The 13,702-nt window shown below is 35.3% G+C and overlaps 2 protein-coding genes across 8 annotated transcripts; one reads left to right on the forward strand and one right to left on the reverse strand.

Moving 5' to 3' along the window:
* Positions 1 to 2,896: 2,896 nt before the first annotated feature.
* On the forward strand, positions 2,897 to 7,481 carry LOC124181690 (BRCA1-associated RING domain protein 1-like). 7 transcript variants are annotated; one of them, XR_006870543.1, is made up of 11 exons: positions 2,897 to 3,006; positions 3,230 to 3,274; positions 3,599 to 3,752; positions 3,902 to 4,090; positions 4,307 to 4,457; positions 4,534 to 4,614; positions 4,698 to 4,894; positions 5,391 to 5,615; positions 5,704 to 5,817; positions 5,990 to 6,117; positions 6,220 to 6,267. XR_006870543.1 is itself a non-coding variant. In XM_046568477.1 (11 exons), exons 1-11 carry the CDS (start codon positions 2,934 to 2,936, stop codon positions 6,604 to 6,606), a joined length of 1,740 nt encoding a protein of 579 aa, XP_046424433.1. In that variant the 5' UTR covers positions 2,897 to 2,933; the 3' UTR covers positions 6,607 to 7,481. The 7 variants fall into 7 exon arrangements, 6 of the variants coding, with proteins under 6 accessions (XP_046424433.1, XP_046424434.1, XP_046424438.1 ...); XM_046568477.1 differs by having other exon boundaries at positions 5,704 to 5,813; positions 6,220 to 7,481; XM_046568478.1 differs by having other exon boundaries at positions 5,704 to 5,813; positions 6,017 to 6,117; positions 6,220 to 7,481.
* A 121-nt stretch (positions 7,482 to 7,602) lies between these two features.
* On the reverse strand, positions 7,603 to 13,617 carry LOC124181688 (kinesin-like protein Klp61F). The gene is made up of 16 exons (XM_046568471.1): positions 13,427 to 13,617; positions 12,861 to 13,008; positions 12,358 to 12,507; positions 12,129 to 12,289; positions 11,706 to 11,855; positions 11,282 to 11,518; positions 10,792 to 11,167; positions 10,437 to 10,708; positions 10,184 to 10,323; positions 9,916 to 10,034; positions 9,297 to 9,641; positions 8,972 to 9,199; positions 8,712 to 8,891; positions 8,334 to 8,556; positions 8,041 to 8,159; positions 7,603 to 7,839 (listed from the first exon to the last, which is right to left on the reverse strand). The coding sequence occupies exons 1-16, from the start codon at positions 13,489 to 13,491 to the stop codon at positions 7,714 to 7,716; spliced, it is 3,039 nt and encodes a 1,012-aa protein (XP_046424427.1). The 5' UTR covers positions 13,492 to 13,617; the 3' UTR covers positions 7,603 to 7,713.
* Between the last annotated feature and the right edge of the window lie 85 nt (positions 13,618 to 13,702).

Here is a 13,702-nt window from a genome sequence, read left to right on the forward strand (position 1 = left end):
TATTGTAAACATGAACCAGGAACCACGGAGCGCTTGTCCTGGAAGTCGAGAAATTTTATTAGCGGACTGACAGCTACCGAATTTGGGGTTGCGCGAAAAACGAATTGAAATAATTTATTGTAAACATGAACCAGGAACCACGAGCGCTTGTCCTGGAAGTCGAGATATTTTATTAGCGGACTGACAGCTACCGAATTTGGGGTTGCGCGAAAAACGAATTGAAATAATTTATTGTAAACATGAACCAGGAACCACGCAGCGCTTGTCCTGGAAGTCGAGAAATTTTATTAGCGGACTGACAGCTACCGAATTTGGGGTTGCGCGAAAAACGAATTGAAATAATTTATTGTAAACATGAACCAGGAACCACGAGCGCTTGTCCTGGAAGTCGAGATATTTTATTAGCGGACTGACAGCTACCGAATTTGGGGTTGCACGAAAAACGAATTGAAATAATTTATTGTAAACATGAACCAGGAACCACGGAGCGCTTGTCCTGGAAGTCGAGAAATTTTATTAGCGGACTGACAGCTACCGAATTTGGGGTTGCGCGAAAAACGAATTGAAATAATTTATTGTAAACATGAACCAGGAACCACGAGCGCTTATCCTGGAAGTCGAGAAATTTTATTAGCGGACTGACAGCGACCGAATTTGGGGTTGCGCGAAAAACGAATTGAAATAATTTATTGTAAACATGAACCAGGAACCACGAGCGCTTATCCTGGAAGTCGAGAAATTTTATTAGCGGACTGACAGCTACCGAATTTGGGGTTGCGTGAAAAACGAATTGAAATAATTTATTATAAACATGAACCAGGAACCACGGAGCGCTTATCCTGGAAGTCGAGTTTCACCGCGTAGCGGACCCGAAGCGCGGGATCCGGGACGTTGAGAACCCGGTACTCGAAATACGTAGCGGACCCGAAGCGCGGGATCCGGGAGGTTGAGAACCCGGTACTCGAAATTTGCGGAGCGCGACTCTCATGCGTCCGCTCTACTGCGCGGTTGTTTCCAGACTGAGAAATTCGGCTAGCTGATTTTGAATTGGTGACGTCACTTTCTGAACGTCCGACATCCAAACTATGGTTTCGAACTTTGATACTATGTATGATGATGTATGATGTACGATGTATGATGTACGATGTATGAGGTATGATGTATGAGGTATGATGATATGATATGATGTATAATGATTTCAGCTTTCACATTTCATACAAGAAATACGCACTTTATCTCTCCTGCCGATTCCAGACTCAAGCGGCCAGGCCCTTCGATGGTCAGCCGTTGACTCAAGATATATTCTTCAGTGAACGGGTCGGCTAATAACGCTGCCGTTCTGCGACAGTTGGATGATGAAAAATTTCGCTCGTATCTTTCAAATGTGTGTTAAAATACACTCGAAGTGTTAAGAAGCGTCGTTCTTTCTCTCTCTATTACCTTTCTAGGTCTTTAAACCACTACGCAGCGTTAAATACCGTCTCATATACGAAGCATCCATTTCATCTCGTTCAAAATTAGCGCATCCGTGATGTATTACAGTTACTCTGAATTTTTTTCCATCCGAATACTTTTCGAAAAACAATTCTGCTCCTCTACCCAACGCAGATACTTCACTTGCGACCAGCTAAAACAACGTTTCGATTCTATGCCTATGAAAATTCAAGATCGAGAGAGCAAATGAAAAGTTGTTGGAATAATTATGAATACTAATGTTATGGAATACATCGAGCGCGCGTCGAATAGAATCCCATTTCGAAATGAATAATTCTTCTCTTTTCATATCAGAGCTAATCTGGTAATATAGCTAAATAGGATCGTTGGAGGTGTTCGGAAATGTTAGGAGGTGGTCGGCGCTGGCAGAAGGTGATAGGGGGTGGTCGAAAGTGGCCATTGATGGACGGAGGCGGCAGGGGGAGGTAGGAGGTGTTCGAAAATGGTAGGACATATCAAAAGTTAAAGTCGACGATGATCCGGTGCATCAATTTTATCGTATATTTGATAAATTATTCCTAAATACATTGAAACATATGTATTTGTAATGAAATATCATGCAATGGGCTGTGTAAACTATAAACTATAATTTCTATCGAATAGCTGCTTTTATGTCAACAGGGCTTTGAGACTCAGTTCAGTTCGTCCTCCTCCTCGTCCACCTCCGACCACCTCCAACAATCGCTAACCACCTCGAACAACCACCGATAACCACCTCGGGTTGTACCTGAAATAGCAATAAATATTTTCAGTATCAGAACATATCAAAAATATGACGTGAGGATTAATATTTAAAAAGTGCTGGAACAAATTTTTTCTGGCACTACCCCTCTGTATTTTTGGCGAAAATTTTCGCGATTTTGAAAAGTGCTGAAATAAATTCTTTCACGCACTATTCCGACGCAATTTTGCGAGAGAAATCGATTGGACGCAGTCCCAATACGCTGCGATCAACGCATCAAAAGTTACAGCCAAAAAACGAGAACCAGTGTTTTTGACACTTTTCAGCAGGTGCTTTTTCCTTCGTATTTTCTCTCCTGTTGATCCTACGCTCTTTTCGCTGCGTTTTCCGATTTCCTGGGGGTTCAATTATTCAGGAAATGGTCATTTGGATCGAATCTGAGACCAAAAATATTCGGCCCCAAAAATGAAGAAAAAGTTCCGGCTTGCTCGAAGCAGACAGTGTTTACAGCCGAGCATAGTACCCGAACGTGACACCTGGCAGCGCTAATGGAGGGGTCCAGCAAAATGGCTGCCGATTCAAATTTGCCGAGGAAATTTATAGGATAAAAAATTATTTTCTGGCGTTAATATTACTCGTAAAAAAAAACCGTCTTGGGGAATTTATTATTTTTCATTCTACTTTCGAATAAAATTAAAATTAAGAAACGCGCCAGTTCCCTGTTCCATGTAGACCACCGTGAGAGCACCCGGGAAATATGGAGTTTCACGTTGGACTGCAAGAAATTATCGCTTACTACGTTTACGCACCCCTGCTGCACACGTTCATGTGTATAACTTGTACAATTCAATAATATGTGCATTAATGTGTATAAAATTGTGTGCCATCTACTCAACGCACAGATTATTGAATTCTACAAGTTATACACATTAGTTACATCAAAAACATTACAAAAACACTATACCAACATACACTAATGTACACAAATTCATACATTATTCTTTATGCGTCATTTCGTTCGTTCGCGCCAAACCAACCAAACCCCTCGACCAGTCTGTACGAGCGTCCTTTATCATTCGTGGCGTATTCTTGTTAACGGCAGGTGTTAATTAAGTATTGTTAAGGTACAAAAGTTGATAAACATCAAAGATTTATCTTCTTTTTTAAGTTGGAACCCTAAGCGTTCTAAGAGTAAGAAATGAGCATTTCACACTAAAAAATTAAGTAAACTAACAAAAAAAAGCGACGTGTCCATGCCAGAGTAATTGTTCATATATATTTTTCATTAATGTTTCGCAAACTATTCTTAACCTCAACGTATTTCGTCGCATACGCATTATTCATTCTAATATAGTTACAATTGAAGTAAATTACTCTGAATCTAAATTAATTGATTGCAAATACTGGAATTCACATATTTAGGATTTTTAACGAAAGGGGACTCATTATTTACCCATGTTCTTTGGCGTAAGAACGCCACAAGTTACACAATGGATTTGATGAACAACGTTGATCGATGGGGTAACACACAAGCAGCGCTCAAGGACTTCATGATTAATTTCAGCTGCGACAAGTGGTAAGTCATAAATTGTCTTATATAATTTTACAACCTCTCATTTCTTATCAGAAACAAATGTATGTTTATTTAATTCACATTATTTTTATGCAGGGGACATAGTTTGGTTTCATATCCCAGTATATCTCACACAATGATTTTTTTTACAGCAACTACACAGCACGTGACCCAATTCGTTACCAGAAATGTGACCACCTATTTTGCACAACATGTATTGGGTCTAAATCCCAATGCCCAGTATGTAATACTCCAGCCGAAAGAAATGAAGTTTACCCTGACAAAATAACACAAAAGTTGATTGGTTATGGCAACACGATTTCTCAAATAGTTCATAAGTCGTAAGCATAACTAGTCAACTATTATTTCATAAGACATCTCTCGCAGAATAAAATTTAAAGATTATTCCTATTATTATATTATTATTACTTATTATATATTATAACTATTATTATATATATATATATATCATTATATTATTCCACCTTTCAAAATTTTCAAAATGAGTATTAATACGAATTAGATTCATCTGGCAACTAATTTTGTACTAATTTCAGTTATCCATCAATGAAAAACGATGACACAGCTCCGAGTAGTAATTTGTCAGTAAAAGAACATAATGTTTCAACCAAGTCACAGAGTATTCCCAAAAATATAAATAAACCAAATATGAACGGGGAAACACCACTGCACAAAGCATGTTTAAAGGTATGTAATAAATTTTTTCAAATTGATCTGGAAAGATACATATGTTTGATATTTACCTGATGTCATTATTACACAGAGAAACATTGAAAAGGTTCGTTCTCTACTAGAGGCAGGAGCAAACCCCAATACACAAGATCATGCTAAGTGGACTCCTTTGGTAAGCTATATGATGACCCAATTAATTAAAACGCTTTCCCGTCACTGTCACTACGTTTTGTATGAATTTGAATACTTCTACAGTTCGAGGCAACTAGTTATGGATATTACGAAATCTGTAAGCTTCTTCTTGAGGCAGGGGCAAATCCAGATACACCAGTTGAACAGAATCGAACAGCTTTACATGAGGCAGTTAAATACAACAATATTGAAATGATAAAGCTTCTGCAGCAATACAAAGCTGATGTCAATGCATGTGACAGTTCTGGTAAAACACCGCTGTGAGTAATCTTATGTAGGAATTTTTTACCATTAACTCAATACTTGCACAAAACTATACTTATTCATTACATTCAAATTTCATATAACAAACAAATTGAGTAATGGGTATATTTTACGTAGCGCAAGTATGGTCTACAAAAAAAAAAAATCCGAAAAAGAGCATGAGAGTATACTTGTCAATCATACTTATGTTACGTGAAGTATTATGTGCACTATGGAGGCAAAGTCTTTCTTGGCCATCTATGTTTTCAATTATCATCTTTAGCTGGCACACTTACTCGCCTCTAACTTACATTGCAAACTTACACTCGGGATAAAATGACCTACTTTGCCTTCCTGAAGCACAATTTACCATTATATTTTGTGGTACTTTAATATCACAACAGCTTTAAAAAATTTAAGGCTTTGCTTTAGCTTCCAGAATATGCGTGTATACTTGAAGCTATGAATCTGCAACATGAATTCTAATGAAATAAATACATCATTCTTCAACAGTGATTATGCATCTGAAGAGGTCCACAAAATTTTAACATCTTATAAACCTGCGGACAACAGTCTGGAAAAAAGTTTGTCAAATATTTCAAACATAACAGCATTGTACAACAACACTTTGACTAGCAATGGAACTCATGTACTTGGATTAAACTTGAGTAGCGAGAGCCAGCTCCTGCTTTCTGAACTAGCTAGTAAATACAAAATTAAAACAGTCAAAACGTTTACGTACGTGTTTCAAAAAATGTTCTTTTCATAGAAAACTATGTTGCTATTGCTATTATTATAAGTGTCTATTGAATTATTGTATTTTCAGAGCTGCTGTAACTCACGTTGTTGTGGAAACTAATATTCAGTGTGATACCCCTGTGAATTATGTAGTTTTACTTGCTATTCTTCATGGTGACTGGATCCTCGCCAGTGAATGTAGGTAACTTGTCTACTTAAATGATAAAAAAAATTAAATGTACATATTATGTAAAACATGTTTGGTATAACTATTCAAATGTTTTGGCTATCCATTTGAAAAGAAAATACGTAAATGTGAATTTTATTTTACTATTTCTTTAAGAATATTTCTAATTTTTTATACACGTTTCTAGTGCTCAGGCATTGCGCAAATTTTACAGACCTTAGCACAATAGAACTGGAATTTTTTGAAGTACAGGGTACAACAAATGCTCGAGGTAGTGGCGCTCCTACTCGAGCCAGAGAGAATATGCAGAAAAAGGTAATACCTACAAGGTTTATTGTTTTTTCCTGTTCCAATATATACATGAAGGATATTACCACGAGACGTTTGGTTTACTTTTGTTGTTTCTGTGTATTTTAGAACCCAGGGCTTTTCAATGGCTGCAATTTTTTCTTTGCAATAAACAACCAGTCTACATATACATTTGGTGATCTACAGTTTACTAAGTTGACACTTTCAAAATTAATTACTGAGGGGGAAGGAAAAGTATTAAATAGGAAACCTGATCCTGAATCAATACAAACGTACGAGGAAATTCCGTTCCATGTAGGACGGAATGTTTCTCATCCCTTACACAGGTGTTCTCATTATATAATATATGTGCCTGGCATGGATGAGCCACAGATAAAATATAATATGTCGCACATAAGATCTCTACCTTTGATTTGGCTCATTGAATCTATCGAACAATTCAAATTACTAGATCCTGCCGAAATAGGCATAATTCCCTCTGCTGATAAGGAGTGATAATTGCTTGAGACTGAGTCTCATTTTCAATTTTACCGGCCCGATCATATCAATCGTAAATACAACGATTATTTGGTTTGCTATCAGCTAATTATACATATGCCATTTTAACCAATGGACCATATTATTACTTCATGAATTTTAAATTTACCAGCATTGGAAATACACTCAGCACCAATATTACTGAGTTTTTACCTTAATTTTTATATTGTCTCATAAATGTTTAATAGAATCTCGATTATTCGAATCATTTTGGACTGGGTCGACTTCGTCTTACGTAATCTATGGTTCAGATATTAGAGGTTTCACTGTATTGTGTTAAATCTTGTGTTGTTATTTTATAAAAGTAACTGTTATGTATTATACATTTTTTATTGATTCATCACATTTAGAATGTTTGAAACCAAATAGCATTGAATTCCGATTATTCCAATATTCTCACCGATAAAAATATGCAATAGGAGAAAATTGCAATTATATTATATTGTGGTATTTATGATACCAAATTTTCACATATTTGCATGAAACTCTTTTTCTTTCTTACAAATTGGTAAAGTTGAAAAGATTTAGATTTTAGATTTTACGTTTAACATGTATCATTTTTTCTCATTTATTACATTTCGATTTTACCAAGCTTAATGTGATACGTAATTCATACAACCTAAGTTCATCTTGTTAAGTGGCATCGTACCAATAAGACACATGGAATGAATAGAGCTTGAAGTTTATATTGATACAGAATTAGAGAAGATGTTATAGATATAAAAATTGATTTTTCACTTATGTGGTATATTTGTAAATTTAATTTCTGACGAGGCCCCCCCCCCCCTCGAAGGGCCAGAACTTCAAATAAAGTGACAATTTCTTATCTACGACACCGAAAAAATTCTATCATAAAAATTGATTGCTGGTCATATCTTCCGTAACTACTTCTAACCTACGCAAATTATTTATAAAATTAGCTTTTCTATGTCTTTGTAGTAAAATATTTTAATAATAAATTTATAAAATTCGTAGCGATTGACAGCAGCTTCTTGCCAGATACTGTGCCATTTTTAGCAAGTACAATAAAATAGTCAACGCAAAATTTAAAATAATTAATTCCATTCAGTTGTGTGGTCCGAGAATACGCCGATCAGTTAGCTGAGGTGGCCTCAACTTCGGTATCATCTGTTTTGGTTGAATAATTTCGGATTTTATATATTCCCCTTCGTCGTTTTCTTTGTTGTCATGCTGTGGAAAAGTAATGTCTTTGAACTATTCCCAAATACTGCACCCTTAGATAAGATTTACCAATTTTTTCATAAAATACAAATTTACTAAGATCGATGGTGACTAGTAATTAGGTTGTCAATACAAATTAAGCATATTTACATTTTACCAAAAAAAATAGTTTGTGAAGCAATTGCATTAAAATAACATTGCAGCACCGACCTCGTTATCTGTAAGCGCCTCGTTCATTGCATCTCGAAACCGTTGAATTATACGCTCATGAGGTGATGTTGCAGCGAGCTCTCTTGGATACTGATGCTCCGTTTTCACTGGTGTACATCCTGAGTAATAAATAAGTAACAAATCAGTTCTATTATGTGTAATTAGCGAAAGCACAAATCTAATACTTTTAAACGATAAAGTAATGAACGAATAGACAAGCTGCATATCAGTACAATCTGTGAAAACTAGCCTAGTCAAGAAAGGCTATTATTAATGCATCAATCATACAATACCTGTGGGAAAATCTCTCCGGAGGTCTTCGGTGATGAATTTCTCAACCTGATGTTGTGTTGTGCGTAATTTAGCAGAGACATCAGCTGCCCACTGACTGGCACCTATGCCCTGTTCCTCTAATTTATGTTGCAACTCATGATTGAATTGCCACACTTGGCTTCGTTGGTTCTCCATGAATTCTTCGTGGTTCACACTGGCATCCATAACTATTTGTTGAAATTCCTATAAAATAGGAATTTACAGTTCGAATTTGACCATATGAAGAAATAAACTTACAGCAGTATACATAATCTTTTCAATTTTGTAATTTTGTCTGCATAAAAAAGACAATTTTTTTAAATCGTAAAGAATAGAATTTCAAACTCATGGTTGCTTACTTGGGCACTTGAAAGTATTTTTTTCTGCTCCTGCAGAATTGCTTCTTGTAATTTAGATATACTCTGTTCAGATACATCACGTTGCTTAATCCAAACTTTGCTAGTGTTTTGAAGCTGAGTTCGTAGTTCATCTACTAACTTATACCAACGAGCAGTAACAGAATCTGCTACCGGTACAATCTAAAAACATATAATACAAAGTTTACCAGATTTTATTGTAATATAAAGTACATGGCATCATCCAGCGAAGAAAGAGCTACCTCATTAACGCTGGCTTGTACTTCATTCTTGACAATTTCAATTCCTTCTTTGACTTTATCCTCGTAGCGTTTTTCACTTTTTACGATGTTTTGACATGATTCGATCGCATCAGTATTGATATTGTCATGGGTTTCGCCAATCTGCACTAAAATGTTAGCAACGTCTGTGTGATTTGCTTCATTTGATGAATACATAGTCGTGAATTGTTGATATAAATTCTCGAATTGCTGAAAACATGGTATATCATAATTGAATATATCATTATATGAAAATAACGAAACAAGCAGTAACACGTTGGAATATAATTGTAAACAGTCAACAAACCTCCTTGAATTTCTTTTTATTCACGAGTATTTCACTCTCTTTTGCTTGTACAGTCTGGATGTGTTCCTTAACTTTTGTAACGTTGTCCGAAAGCCGCTGTCTGCTTACTGTCAAACTTTGACAGATTTCATTCTTTGCACTCTCAGCGTACGTAAACATTTCTTCCAATTTTTCTGTTACACTTGCAGATAAGGTTTGCAATTCTTTTTGCATGGTAGTTTGTAGTAGCTCCTTAAGTTTTGGTGCCAACTTCAAAGATATTTCATTGAGAAGTTTACTCTCATGTTCAGATACAGTTGTAACGTTTTGCAGGTGTTCACTTATCCAGGATTCGTACTTGTTGACCTAAATAAAATCAGATTCTATGTAAATATTCGAAACCAGTAACAAAGATTTCAACTTCCTAGAAGAACAGGTTGTTTAATAATTACTAAAGTGACCTAATTAAGATTACACTACGAGTTGTGAGTATATATTGTACTTAATCCTTTATACCTGATCAAAAATTTAAAACTACTTATGTAAAATTACAAAAAATACATGATTCTTATTTGAAATGTAGATTGTCTTCATTTTAATCCGAACGTAACTATTTATATTACATGAGTAAAATACTCACTGAACAATCTGCATGTTCAATCAAAGTTGATTTCAACGCACATTGCTTGGCAACAAGATCTTTAGAGATATGTTGAATTGTGGTGTGTATACCTCTGTTCTGTACTGCCAGTTGTGATCCTATGGGTATTTGAGAATAAAGAAAGAGCTCAACACATAAAAGTCTCAAGTTAATTGCTGCCTTATTTCACACTAGAACGCATTTTGACTTTGACAAAGGTTTTTCAAATAAATGTATGAAGTATTACTTTCTTAAATTATAAACTCACCTATGTCATTTTTTGTGTTCATACAAAATTGTACCAGATTCTGGGCGTATTCCATGCAGTCCTTCTCGATTTCTTCCACTTCATTCATCATGTCCCTCTGAAATTGCTGTCCAAGTTTCTCATTCTCTTGCTCCACTTGACTGTAATGCAAGAATAAAATACAGTCTTTCATCTTCCTACTATGTAGAACATAGTTCACCCAACTTACTACACTAGGTGAACACAATGAATTATGGAAATTTTCCTAACTTACGTTTTACGAGTAATTTTATCGTGAAGCTTATGGGTGTCACTAGTGGCAATGTCAGCAACTCCTAGTAGCTGATGTGCTTGAGATAACAAAACTTTTTCTGTCGCAACGTGTTTTTGAACCAAGTATTTATGTTCATCACGTTCTTGTTTAGTCTGTATTAATCGGCTTTCAGTTACTTTCAAAATACCTTGTGTATTCGCAAGTACGTTTTGCGTTTTACACAATTCATTTGTACGAACTTCATAATTAATGTGCAACTCGTTGAAAATTTCCTAGTATATAGAATTTACATTAACGGCATATTTTAATAAGTATTTATATGTACATACAATATAGCATAAACTTTTTAACTTACGTCTTTCTTATTCATCTGCTCTTCCAGAGCCTTAATATGATTAATTTTATCAGTGATATCTTTCTCCATACATTCTATCTGAGCTTGCATATCATTGTAATTTTCTTGAGCTAAATAAACCCCATTTCGTTCCCTAGTAGCGAGAAGATCACGTCGCAATCTCTCGATTTCCTCCGTGTATTCTTTGAGGAGCGCTTTCTTTGATAATTTCTGATTGAGTTCTGGTCTGTTAGTAATGTTCTTGGCACGATGTGCATAGTCCAAGGTAGAAAGTGTCTCTTCCAGATTAATACTTGCTGGCGATACAGTAGCAATTATTGAAGTTTTGGTACGACCTCCGAGAGATTCTTGAAGTAATCTTGTCAATTTTGACTCTCTGTTCAGTGAGGAATTTATAGTATAGTTTGTTAGAAGAAAAATGATATGTTACTTGGAAAAATTTTTACCATAAATTATTTTAAATGAATGGAAATAAATGTAACAATCATACCGATAAGGAATATGTGGTGCCCGTTCAACAAGCGAAGTAATAACTCTGCCAAGGGTCAGTAAGGACTGATTAATATTTCCAGCTTCCCTTGCTCTGCGGTCCACAGCGCCAGACCTTCCTACATTCTCACTTCCAGCCAAGTCAACCAAATTCAATTTCCCAGTTTTCAATAACTCTTCCCCATCAACTGTATTTTCTTTTATGTGTACAGTAATTGAAAATACAGTGTGAGACCGACTGCAATCAGCAAATGAAACTTTAATAGTACCGACTAGATAAAATCTACCTACTACAATGGTGATTAGTACCAAAGATCTGCGGTTCAATCCAAGTTTATAGGCTTTAGAAATTCCAATGTTTTTAAGAAACCTATTTTACAGTACATGCAACGAATGCAATGTTTGGGATCCTTTAATTTACTGACCTGGATTGCGCATTCATAAGAGTTGCAGCTGTCTGTCGTTTTTCTGAACCTTTTTCGAGTATCTTGAATACTTCGCTCTTATTGTGAACCGTCACTTCTTCTAGTCCATGAATTATAACTGCTCCCTTTTTAGAAGCATCCTCATACAATCTAATAATATGTACACATGTTTGAAAATAATTAATAAATATCACAACAGTAACTCAATAAGGCATAGCCTTAAAATTACGTTATTTTTACATGAGATGAAATAAAGTCGTACAAGTAAATTTATTTTCGAATCTTCTATATGACTAGAATGTTTTCTGGAAGTGCTTCGATCTAACCTAATACAATGTTTTCTAATCAAAGTTTGAAATTTGGTTTTCTTTCACAATCAGATACTCATGACATATTTTACTTTTTAGGATGCGTGAAACGAACCTTATTTTAGATGCTTCATCACTAGGAGAAAGAAGGTCAAATAATTCCTCATTATACAATTCAAGGAAACTGACTCGTACTGTATATTCTTGAGCCTCCAACAGACGGAGTTCATCAAATAAGTGACTCAAAGAGCGAGGAATTATTCCTGCACTTGTGTCCTGTAAAAAAAAATTCAAGTACCGTTAAACTCAGACATTCAAATTAGAAATAACCTTTCTCTGCTTACACTAGTCCAATGGAGAGACGGATCATTGCTGACACCTTCCATGGTAAAAGTTTTACCCGTTCCAGTTTGTCCATATGCAAAAACTGTACAGTTGTAGCCAGCAAGAACTTCATCCAATAGAGGACTAACCACTGCTTGATAGACATCGACCTGTGATAATTGGGAAAATAAATTAATTACCTGATAAAAATTCAAATTTTTCATTTATCATGCAAATAGAATGTAGGCCAATAATGTTTTCACTGATCTTTCTAATATCTGAACAACTTTTCAAGAAAAGTTGACATTCTAATATTACTTTCTGTAGTAGAACCCTATATCCTAATCTAAAAAAGTTTCACACATGGATTTCAATATGATTCAAAATGAAATTGTTAATTATTTTTTAGCAAAAAGTTCGAAATAATTGAAAATGCAACAAACACTATTAGAACTATAGGGATATTTGTTTACCGATTTTAGAAATGATTCTGTACAATTGTAATTTAAGAAGAAAATCTTACTTGTTTGGATAAAGGTCCGAAGACCTTATCGAATGTGAATTTCTTAGAGAGCTTGTCCTGTGGTTTCTCACGCACGATAACTTCTTTGCTAGAAGGTACCTCTACCACTGTTAAAGATTTACCCAATTTTTCCACGTCATTTGCTGGCCTATAAATCAGAAATTTCTGTTGTATTAAAAATACCTCTTTGAAATGTTGTCACACTTTACCTCTAAGCGTCAAAACATTCAGTTCTTCAATGAATTTATAGTATTCTGTGCTCAATATTTCAAAAAGTTACGAACTTGGAACAATAAAAACTGAAATCTAGGATTAGTGCAACAGTGTACACAGTAGTAGCACTGATGCTTGACAGAAGTTTTGACAGGACCAAACTATCTAACAAATTACGACATACTTTGTCAAGTAGAAACTTTAAATGAAATTGATCGAAATACGAGACATACGTGTAATTTAGGAAAAATAAATGGTAAAGGCTTGCTTTAGCTTCTGTTTTGTTGAGACGCTAGGTGACAACAAACTTAATTCATGCTTGGGTTATATTTGTATTTTATTTCAGCGAATACCTGACACGAACGAAGACTTGTATGTGTTGGTTTTTATCCTTTTTGCTTATGCGCGTTTCATTCATTTTCAGTTGCACGTTTTTTTAGTACACACAGGAGTTTTCACAAGCAGTTTGGCGTGCAGCAATTACTGAAAGGTGCTGGAACGGCTCAAATATCCGTTGGCTAATCGGTGAGCAAGCTAGAGTTTGAATTCACTGTTTGCAATAACTGCCGCCAGAGGTACGGCGTCATAATATTCATCCACTAAACAAATATATTAAGATGAGTCGTTGA

Source organism: Neodiprion fabricii, chromosome 4 (assembly GCF_021155785.1).
Source record: "Neodiprion fabricii isolate iyNeoFabr1 chromosome 4, iyNeoFabr1.1, whole genome shotgun sequence".
In the NCBI taxonomy this organism is placed as follows: Eukaryota; Metazoa; Arthropoda; class Insecta; order Hymenoptera; family Diprionidae; genus Neodiprion; species Neodiprion fabricii.

Excerpts from the sequence above, each read along its gene's own strand:
- LOC124181690 (XM_046568477.1), top strand. The coding sequence starts at position 2,934 with ATGGAGTTTCACGTTGGACTGCAAGAAATTATCGCTTACTACGTTTAC. Across the intron at positions 3,275-3,598 it reads GTGGCGTATTCTTGTTAACG|GATTTTTAACGAAAGGGGAC; the intron begins GCAGGTGTTAAT and ends TCACATATTTAG. Across the intron at positions 4,458-4,533 it reads TGCACAAAGCATGTTTAAAG|AGAAACATTGAAAAGGTTCG; the intron begins GTATGTAATAAA and ends ATTATTACACAG.
- LOC124181688 (XM_046568471.1), bottom strand. The coding sequence starts at position 13,491 with ATGAATGAAACGCGCATAAGCAAAAAGGATAAAAACCAACACATACAA. Across the intron at positions 11,168-11,281 it reads GCACCACATATTCCTTATCG|AGAGTCAAAATTGACAAGAT; the intron begins GTATGATTGTTA and ends CTCACTGAACAG. Across the intron at positions 8,160-8,333 it reads CCGGAGAGATTTTCCCACAG|GATGTACACCAGTGAAAACG; the intron begins GTATTGTATGAT and ends TTTATTACTCAG.